Source organism: Orycteropus afer, unplaced genomic scaffold, assembly GCF_000298275.1.
Source record: "Orycteropus afer afer isolate SDZICR_OR568_19922 unplaced genomic scaffold, OryAfe1.0 scaffold00217, whole genome shotgun sequence".
Classification (NCBI taxonomy): domain Eukaryota; kingdom Metazoa; phylum Chordata; class Mammalia; order Tubulidentata; family Orycteropodidae; genus Orycteropus; species Orycteropus afer.
Window position 1 is genome coordinate 2,192,736 of NW_006921804.1, and position 9,835 is coordinate 2,202,570.

The 9,835-nt window shown below is 43.0% G+C and overlaps 1 protein-coding gene across 1 annotated transcript in view; it reads left to right on the top strand.

The window, feature by feature from the left end:
* LOC103203458 (GON-4-like protein) overlaps positions 1-9,835 on the top strand; it is a 159,683-nt gene that overhangs the window by 101,457 nt on the left and 48,391 nt on the right. The window contains exon 11 of the mRNA XM_007948466.1: positions 9,194-9,295. Within this exon, the coding sequence (XP_007946657.1) occupies positions 9,194-9,295 (102 nt within the window). The remainder of the gene's footprint in view (positions 1-9,193; positions 9,296-9,835) is intronic.

Genomic DNA, 9,835 nt, shown 5'->3' on the forward strand with positions numbered 1-9,835 from the left:
AGAGCACTTCACCCAACAACAGCACAATACACATTCTTTTCCAGTGCACATGGAACATTTTCCTTGATAGACCATGTGTTAGGCCATAAAGCAAACCTTCATAAATTTGAAAACATGGAAACACTGCAAAGCATCTTCTCAGATCACAGTGCTATCAAATTAGAAATCAACAATAGGAAGATCAATGGAAAAAGAGTAAACACATGGAAACTGAACAACACCCTCCTTGACAAAAGACTGGGTAAGAGAGAAATAAAAAGTGAAATTGAAAAATTCCTTGAATCAAATGAGAATGAAAACATAACATATCAAAATCTTTGGGACACAGCAAAAGTAGTACTCACAGACCAATGTATAGCAATAAATGCACACATCAGAAAAGAAGAGCCCAAATCAGCACTTTAAATCAACATCTCCAACAATTGGAAAAAGAACGCCAAGAAAAGCCTTTAGTCATCAGAAGAAAGGAAATAATCAAGACCAAGCAGAAATCAATGAAACAGAAAATAGAAAGACAATAGAGAAAAATCAAGACCAGAAGTTGGTTTTTGAAAAGATTAATAAAATCGACAAACCACTGGCAAATTTAACAAAGGAAAAGAGGGACAGAATACAAGTAACACGAATAACAAATGAAATGGGTGACATCACAACAGAACCAACTGAAATAAAAAGGATAATATTAGGATACTATGAAGAACTCTACTCCAACAAATTTGAAAATCTGGAAGAAATCCACAGATTTCTGGAAACACACCACTTACCTAAACTAACACAGACTGATGGTGGAAAAGTTGAACAGATCCATAACAAAAGACGAAATTGAACAGGTTATCAAAAAATTACCAACAAAAAAAGTTTTGCTTTTTGAATTTTGAGCAGCCAGTTTGCAGTTGGTTACATCTAAGCAATAAAAGTAAAAATCGGTGCCCGTTGGAAGAACCAACCCTCTTCCAGGACTAGAGGTTAATGGGAGCCAGCGAGTAGTCAGCCTGGTATGCTTGAGGTGACTATCTGGAACCATGATATGAGTAGAAGTAGGGGTGCAGCAATGAAGAGACAGGCTGAGTTTGGACATGCTCCTTTGCTTTGGCAATTGTGGACCTAGCCCATGGAGGTTAGGGAATAGAGAAAGGAAGGGAGGGAGAGGGGTAAAGAGAGGGGATGGGGAGAGAGAGAGAGAGAGAGAGAGTGAAAAGGGCTGGCTGGTTTGAAGTGTAGGGTGCAGTGTGTACTCCTGAGCCTGAAATAGGACCAAATGTGGGTCCCTGCCTGGTGCGCCGTCAGGCCAAAACAGTTTACACACTGAGTGATTAAGAGAAGAAAAAATTATTTATTGCAAAGCGGCAGTGCAAGGAGGCAGGGGTACCTGTACTCAGATCTGGCTCCCCGAATTTCCATCGAATTACAATTTTGTAGGTTTCATAAGAGAGGGTTATACATATTCATAAAAATTTCAGGAATTTGGGAGTGAGATAGTGATGGCTGAAATTTCCTTCGCTTCAGTTTAAAGGGACAGTAGCATTTTGAGCCAGTGTGCTTGCCTACTGGATGAGTCACACCGGCTTCCTGTCATTGGCTTCCTGTCCTGCTCTCTGTCCCACTGCGCATCTGCAGGCCAGAGTTAATTTTCAAGTTGTTTTCTAAGACACATTAATGGTTTTATTACCTGTGCCTAAGGAAATAGCAGGAAAGAATGTTTTTTTGTTCCATTCAGTTCTTAAGGAACTGAGCTGATTGTATTTACTCATCTGTCTCCAACCCAACTGGGATCCCATTGAAGTGTGTGGGGAAATAGTTGAGGGCAATTAAGTTTGCTTATCTATTCCTATCTGGGGTCCTATTTGTTCTAATTATCTGCCTTAACCAGGGTGGGGGAAATAGTTTTGACTTTACTCAATTTCAAGCCTACTTGAAAAGAGTTGATATTTGAGAAGCTGTATAAAAATAGTGCAAATAAATATATTCTAAACTGGGTATGTAAGTGTTAAGTAAGCAATGACCAGGTTAGATTGAGGTTAATTGGTACAGATTACCCAATGATTGTGAATAAAAAATGTGTGTGTATTTTGTTTTTCAACAAAAAGATATTTGTAGTGAAGAATTCATATGTAGGATACAAAGTGAAGAGTTCTACAGTCTTTGTTAATAGTTTATAAATATCTTTATAGATCTTTCCTGTGTATTCAAGTACATACTTGTCTCAAGAATTTTTTCCACATAAGATACTACACTATACATACTGTTTTGCTACATCTGCAACTGCTTTTTTTCACTTGAAAATGTTGACAAAATATAGACATTTCTCCATTGTAATACATAGACATACCTATTCTGTTTAATGTCTACATAGTGGTGTTACCAGAAAGATTGATGGGGTTCATGCCCTGGAGTGGTACAGCCAATAGTCCACACCAGAGTTCAAGGAGAGGGAGAGAGTTTTATTAGGAGGTTAATCGAGAGATGGTAGGGGTCTAAATAACTCCAGAGTCGTGGTCGCTGTGCTCAGCACTTTCAATTAGAGGCATAGTGGCTAAGACACTTGCCTGCTAACCAGACGGCTGGCGGTTCAAACCCACCAGCCACTCCTCGGAAGGAAGGTTGGGCAATCCTACTTCCGTAGTGATACTGCCTCGGAAACCCAAGGAGGGGTCGCTATGAGTCGGGGCCGACTCGACGGCACATAACAACAACAACAACATGCTAAAGGAGGGAGCTCTGGTAGCATAGTGCCTAAGGCACGTGACTGCTAACCAGCAAGCTGGCGGTTCAAACTCACTAGCCCCTCCTTGTAAGGAAGCTTGGGCAATCTACTTCAGTAGAGATACTGCCTTGAAACCCAAGGAGGGGTGGCTACCAGTTGGGTCCAACTCGACGGCATATAACAACGACATGCTAGAGGAAAAAGAGACACAGCATTTATTTTATAGGATTAGTTAATTTTCCAATAGTTAGATAGGACAATGGGTAATTTAAAAAGAATATTTTTCTGTGAGTTCTCAGCAGTCAGGTAATCCTTAAGAGATGTTTCTGGTGTTTGTCAGAGCCCAGGTGGCTGGTCCCAAAGTCCTGCCCAGAAACCTTTATTGACACTGATAGCCCTGTCTTGGATCACAGATGCTGCAAGAACTGATAACTGTATTTTAGGGAGAAAACAAGTTAATTATAACAGAAGGTTGAAGCCAGATTTTAAAGAAATGTCATCTTAACTAAAAACATGGAGTCTTTATTCTAGCAATGTGCAATCAGGCCTAACAAAGCAAAAATCTTTATTGTCACATTAAAGATTTAGGTATTCTTTTTTGGGGAGTCTTTTTTCTTTTCTTAAACAGTTCCTCAGTCACATGCACATTTCACATTCTCCATAGCCCCAAGTGGCTGGTGCCTCCCTATAATAGAACACATTCATTTCCATTGTTGCAGAAAGTTCTGTTAGACAGCACTGACCTAAAGTTGTAAGGGTGACCTCAGTATAACGATTCCATAATTCAGTGACTTCTTCACATTTTTTATTTAGTAATTGAAAAGATAGGAGCTCTGGTAGCATAGTGCCTAAGGCACTTGACTGCTAACCAGAAGGCTGGCGGTTCAAACCCACCAACCACTCCTCAGAAGGAAGATGGGGCGATCTACTTCTGTAGTGATACTGCCTCAGCAATCCAAGGAGGGGTCGCTATGAGTCGGGTCCGACTCAACGGCACATAACAACAACATCAACAACAAACTGAAAAGATATAATATCAACATTATAGAAAATTATGAGTGAAAAAAAATCCATATTTCTGCTGCCTTAAGTAATGAATGTTTCTTTTGTATATTTTTGGTTATTTGATAGCTTCTGATTTTTATCTTTATAGGAATATGCATTTTCATACTTGTGATTATGGTGTGTATTTTGTTGTACTTTTTTCATCTGTGTGAACATTTATGGAATGGTTACATGTTAACATTTTACACGTGCCTACTATTTAACATAACATTGTAATTGCGTAGTCATTCCTTAATTGTTGGTGGCAAGGAGAAGAGGATGCACAAAAGTGGGGTTAAAGAGAAGTTTTTATTCTGCACTTCCGGGTGCGGTTCACGGGTCCCTGAGAAGGGCCTGAGAAGTTGCCGCCTGGCTGGGGAGGGGAGGGGAGGCGAGGGTTTATAGTCTTGCAGAGGACCTAAGTGGGCACTGAGAAAGGTGGGGTCCAATTAACTGGTCTTGCAGAGGACCTAAGTGGGCACTGAGAAAGGTGGGGTCCAATTAACTGGTCTTGCAGAGGACCTAAGTGGGCACTGAGAAAGGTGGGGTCCAATTAACTGGTAGTAGGGATCAGCACTTCATTAGCATGAGGGGTTTTCAAAGAGGAAGTTCATTAGCATACGGGGACTTTCCAGTCAGGGCAGATTCTGCTATATCAGCCTTCAGTTTTGTGTTTTGTGCCTCAGGCCTAACATTCCAACCTTTTTTAATGGATAAGGGGCTTCCTGCTGAACGGGTGGGTGAAGGGGTTTTTATAGGTTGGAGTTGGAAGGATCTGGGTGGTCAGTTGGTAACTTAACCGGGTGTAAGGATGTAAGAGTAATTGATTTACTGTGACTGGAGACATTTCTTCAAGTTGGTTTCAGAGAAACCTGAGGAGGTAAGGGGTAAAGAGGAAGAAGATGGTAATTAGTATAAATGGGTTTATGAGGGGAAGTAGCCAGGCAGTTAACGGAGAGACTGAAACCACGGGAATGGGGAGTTGTTGATCTGTTTTTTTCTGCGTAGGTCTTCACTCAAATGGTTTAAGGTGTTAATATTTTTTTTTATGTGTGGCTAGATTTCTTGATATAGTAGTAATACTTTTTTCCAAGGAAGAGGTATGTTCTTCTTTTTTTGGCTGTCAGCAGGTCAAGGGTTTGTCGGTTCAGTAAAGTAACTTGAGCTAGAGAGGTTAGTTGGTGTTGCAGGGCGGTTAGAGAGTCTGCTGTGGTTTCTACTAGGAGCTGTAACTGATTTTTTAGTTCTTGTGTTGATGTGATACTGTGCCCCAACAGCCAGGGTGGTGGAGGTTAGAGAAAGACTAACTATGATAGGAAGGAAGGCTGCTTTTTTTCCCAGGTTAGTGTTGTAGAAAAGATAGAGAATTTAGCTTCCATGTAAAGTGTGAGTTGAGGAATGATAGTTGCTGGGAGGTATGGATTTTCTGTGGAAGAATTTCTGTAAGGAGTTATTATACTACTACACTAAAAGAAGGTACGATTATTGTTAGGGTGTATGGTACTATTTATAGGTAAATAGTGTGTACAGTTAAGAGTAGAATTGGGGAGGAAGTATACAGGTGGTAAAGAGGAATTAATGAGGGTAAGAGGGAAGTATAGGCTGTGTTGTCTTCGGCAGGAGGTGGAGGATGAAAAAGAAGTAACGTTTATGGGAACAGCGGTTAATAAGAGTCGAATTAGGGAAGTGTGTAAGAAACAATGGTAGATATTGGTTATACTTTTTTTTGTATGAAGTGGAGCCAGGAAAAGGAAGGGGTTGGTGTGTGTCCGAGGGTCTATGGATAGAACTTGTTGTAATGTTTGTTCTGCTTGCACTGGTAGGATAGGGGTGTTATAAGGGGATTGAGTGGAGATTAAGAGTCTTTTAGATAAAAAACACTGTATAAGAGGTTTTAAACTGTTGGTGAGTGTGAGAGATAGGAAATTGGGGTTTGGACGGGAACTGTGTAGGGTTTTTTAAATGTACTATAATAGGAGGGTGATGAGAGGTAATGGATGGGGAAGAGATCCCATATGCATAGATTAACAAGGTCAGGAGAAATGGGGAAAGCTGGTGTCTGTGGGGAGGTAGTAATCAGTGATAGTAAGAGAGAGGTAGAGTGGTTCTGAGTTTAAGTTAAAGTGGTCTTAATTTTTACGAGGAAATCTCATCCCAAAAGGGGGGTAGGACAAGTTGATATAATAAGAAATGAATGTGAGAGGATCTTGTTATCTATTAAGTAGGTGATGCGGCCTGTCGTGGGGGGGTTTGAGGGTCGCCCATTAATTCCCATAACGGAGACTGAGGAAGGGAAACATGGTCCTGAGAAGGAGGGAAGTACAGAATAGGTAGCCCCCGTATCAATCAAAAAGAAGATTGACTTACCCCCTACCTTGATAGTGACACTGGGCTCAGCGAGAGTGATCCAGGGTGGTTGAGTCTGGGCTCTTTCAGTCGTTGGTGGCCAAGCCCAAGATTGTCGACAGCGGGTTAGTGGATGGGGAAGATGGCCCTCCATGTTTTGACACAGAGAGACAGTCACTCTTCCAATGTCCTTTCAAACCACATGCTGGACATGGGCTGACGGGCAGTCCGGGCTGAGGGCGGGATCTGGCCCAGTGCCTTCCGTTACCGCACTTGAAGCAGGATCGGGGAGTTGTCGCAGAAGGAGGTCTTCTGTCACTATGTGCTGGGCTCAGGGCTGCTAACAAGGCATTGGCCTGAAAGGTGGCCTTCTGGTGGGTTCTGGCTTCCCTATCTGCCTCCGCTTTCTTCTCCCGGGTGTTAAAGACTTTAAAAGCCATATTTACTAAGTCTCTGATGGGAGTTTGGGGCCCCCCTTCAGCTTTCTTTAGTTTCTTTCTAATGTCAGGAGCTGATTGGGTTATGAAATGAGTGGCCAGGACCGTGCCTCCAGCCGGATAGGAGGGGTCCAGATGGGTAAATTGGGTAAGGGCTTTGGTTAATCGTTTCAAGAAGGTGGCCGGATTTTTATCAGAAAGTCGGGTAATCTCATGGAGCTTGTCGAAATTAACTGCTTTGTGAGAGACAGCCTGCCAACCTGCCAGGAGGCATTGGAGTATTTTATTCCTGCGAGACCGCCTGGTGTGTTTGGACTGGGTGTCTGGAGAGGAAAGGGTGGGAGAGGCAGAGGAGGAGGTGGTGTCTGGGGAGGTAGGTGAGACTGGAGGACAGGGAGCCATAGGTGTAAGGGGAAGGGAGGAAGGTGCTGCTTGAGGGGGAGGAGCTTGTGCTGCAGAGTAAGAGGGAGGTCTGGGGTGGGGTGGGGAAAGGTTTTCAGGTGAGTTTGAGGAGGAGGAAGAGGAAGTCGCAAGAGTAGTTTCAGAGGGGAGAGGAGTTTGGGTTTGTGAGGTCTGGGGTTTTTGAGGGTGAGGAGGATCTGAGTGGTATTACATTTTGAGTACAACGAGGGCCGGGAGCGCAAATAAAAGAAGGCTTGGACGTAGGGGATTTCTGGCCATTTGCCTGTGCACCGACAGAAATTGTCTAAATCTGTAAGGACATTAAAGTCAAAAGTTCCGTGCTCTGGCCAGCGAGAGCCATTGTCTAGTGGGTATTGGGGTCATGCCATGGTGGAGTAAAAGATGAGACATTTGGGGCAGATGTCCTGGTTTAGTAGTAAGGACTGAAGGTTTGTTAACAAACACCCCAGAGGGGTTGTCGGATCGATTTTGGAGTTTTGGTTACCCATCGGTTCTGAGTTTTTCAGATAGGGCTACCAGACCCTATGGCAGCAGGATAGGACCACCAGAACTCTATGCCAGCAGGACTATTCTGCATAGGTGGACGTCTCCACCTGACGTTAGACAGTCAGAAGAGGGGAAAACCCCGGGGAAGATAGGATGTCAGGTGTCCCCGAGTGACCTATCTCCTGGACAGAGGAGTTTCTGACATGGTACCATGATTTTTTCAGAACCAGAGCAGGCAGAAAACTCTGGGACAAAACTCAGACCTCTGGGTAAGTCAGTCTTCCAAAACTGATTACACTAAAGACATGTCCAGAGGACCAGTCAGATTCCCGGTTGTCTGCTCCTCTCTCGAGGATTTAAGTGAGTATTTGGTTAAGGTGTCTCCGTATAAACCCCGGAGCGGAGGGCAGAGCAACACCATTATGCCTATCTGACTTCACACGGAAGTCAACTGAGAGCCCACTCAAACTCTGCAATCTGGATCTTGGAGTGTCACAGAAACATTCACACAACATCTCAGTCAGACACAGACGGATTACAACAGAACCAATTCAAACCATTTGGGAGTAGGCACTGGTTCATCGCCCAAAGCCAAAAAATCGAAATAGCCCAGAGGAGGGAGAACAACAAAACACAAAACATATGTCCTCCAGCAGGCATTGAGTGGAGGGTAAAATGTCACTTACTGGTGGTGGATGCAGGGACCCGGAGTTCCCTGGTCCAGGAGGAAGAGGGAGAAGGGGAATTAGAATTCCCTCAAGTTCTTCTCCTCTTCCCTGGTTTCGGCACCAAATGTAAGGTCGCGGCAAGGAGAAGAGGACGCACAAAAGTTGGATTAAAGAGAAGTTTTTATTCTGCGCTTCCGGGCGAGGTTTATGGGTCCCCGAGAGGGGCCCGGGCGAGGTTCATGAGTCCCTGAGAGGGGCCCGAAAAGTTGCGCCGCCCAGCTTGGGAGGGGAGGGTTTTATAGTCTTGCAGAGGACCTAAGTGGGGACACCAAGAGAAAGGTGGGGTCCAATTAACTGGTAGCAGGGATCAGCACTTCATTAACATGAAGGGTTTTCAAAGAGGAAGTTCATTAGCATACGGGACTTTCCAGTCTGGGCAGATTCTGCTGTATCAGCCTTCAGTTTTGTGTTTTGTGCCTCAAGCCTAACAGTTGGGAATTTGGGTCATTCCTGTTTTTACTATCACTGTCTTTGTATAAATAACTTTTACAAAAGGTATTATCTTTATGAGATACATGACTCAAAGTGAAATTACTGAGACAAACTATATATTCAGTTTTACGGTTTTTGCTGGGTATCGAGAGATTTTGAAGTTCTGTTAGTGTAGTGTCTAAGGTACTTGACTGTTAACCAGAAAGCTGGTGGTTCAAACCCACCAGCCACTCCTTGGAAGGTAGGTTGGGCAATCTACTTCTGTAGTGATACCACCTGGGAAACCCAAGGAGGGGTTGCTATGAGTTGGGTCCAATTTGACAGCACATAACAACAACAACAACATCGAGAGATTTAAGCCTTATTTTGAAGGAAGGAAGGAACCTGGCTTGTTGGAGAGAATAGGTGAGGTGATTTAGCTGTGGGAAACAATCTGTGCAAAGGCGTCAAGGAAAAATGAGTAAGTTATGTAAAAAGTAAAGAATAAATGTCCTTTATTGGAACAGACTCTTGTGGTGAAGAGAATCTTAAATTTTTAGTAGAATTATTAGTTTAGAGTTGGAAATAAATGTCTGAAACACTTTTTTCCCTAGATGAGGCAGATGATGATGATGATCCAGAGTATAATTTCCTAGAAGATCTTGATGAACCAGATACAGAAGATTTCCGCACTGACCGGGCAGTGAGAATCACCAGTGAGTCTACTTATTGTGGGTCTGGCTCTTGACAGCTCCACATCTACATTTTTTTACTATATAGATTTGTAAAGATGAAATTTTCAGCCCATCCAAGTTAAAACATTCAAGTTTCCTTTATCACATTTAGTTCTGTAATTCTTTAAATTTAGATACCTACTCTCTGGAAGCCTATCAGCAAAGACTGTGAACTGGTACATTCTGATTCAACCACCTGCTGATAATTTGCATTTCCACCTCAGATAATACTGAATCAGAAACTACGTTTTAACAGAATCCCCAGCCCCCCACCCCCTGCACTAATATCATCAAGGGCAGAGGCTTTGCTCTTTATTTCTATATAGTCAGTGTTAGCACGGTCTGGAAATATTTGTCACTTGAGCAGTGTGTCTGAACGAAGGGCCTTCCTTTGTAGTCATGGAGTTCTGTGATCCTTCCTTTTGTCCTCATATGTCTAATGCTATCAGCTTTTTAGGTCATCTTTGTTTTAAGTAAAATTTCTATACAATATAGTATATAAATCTTAAGCGTACCATCTGC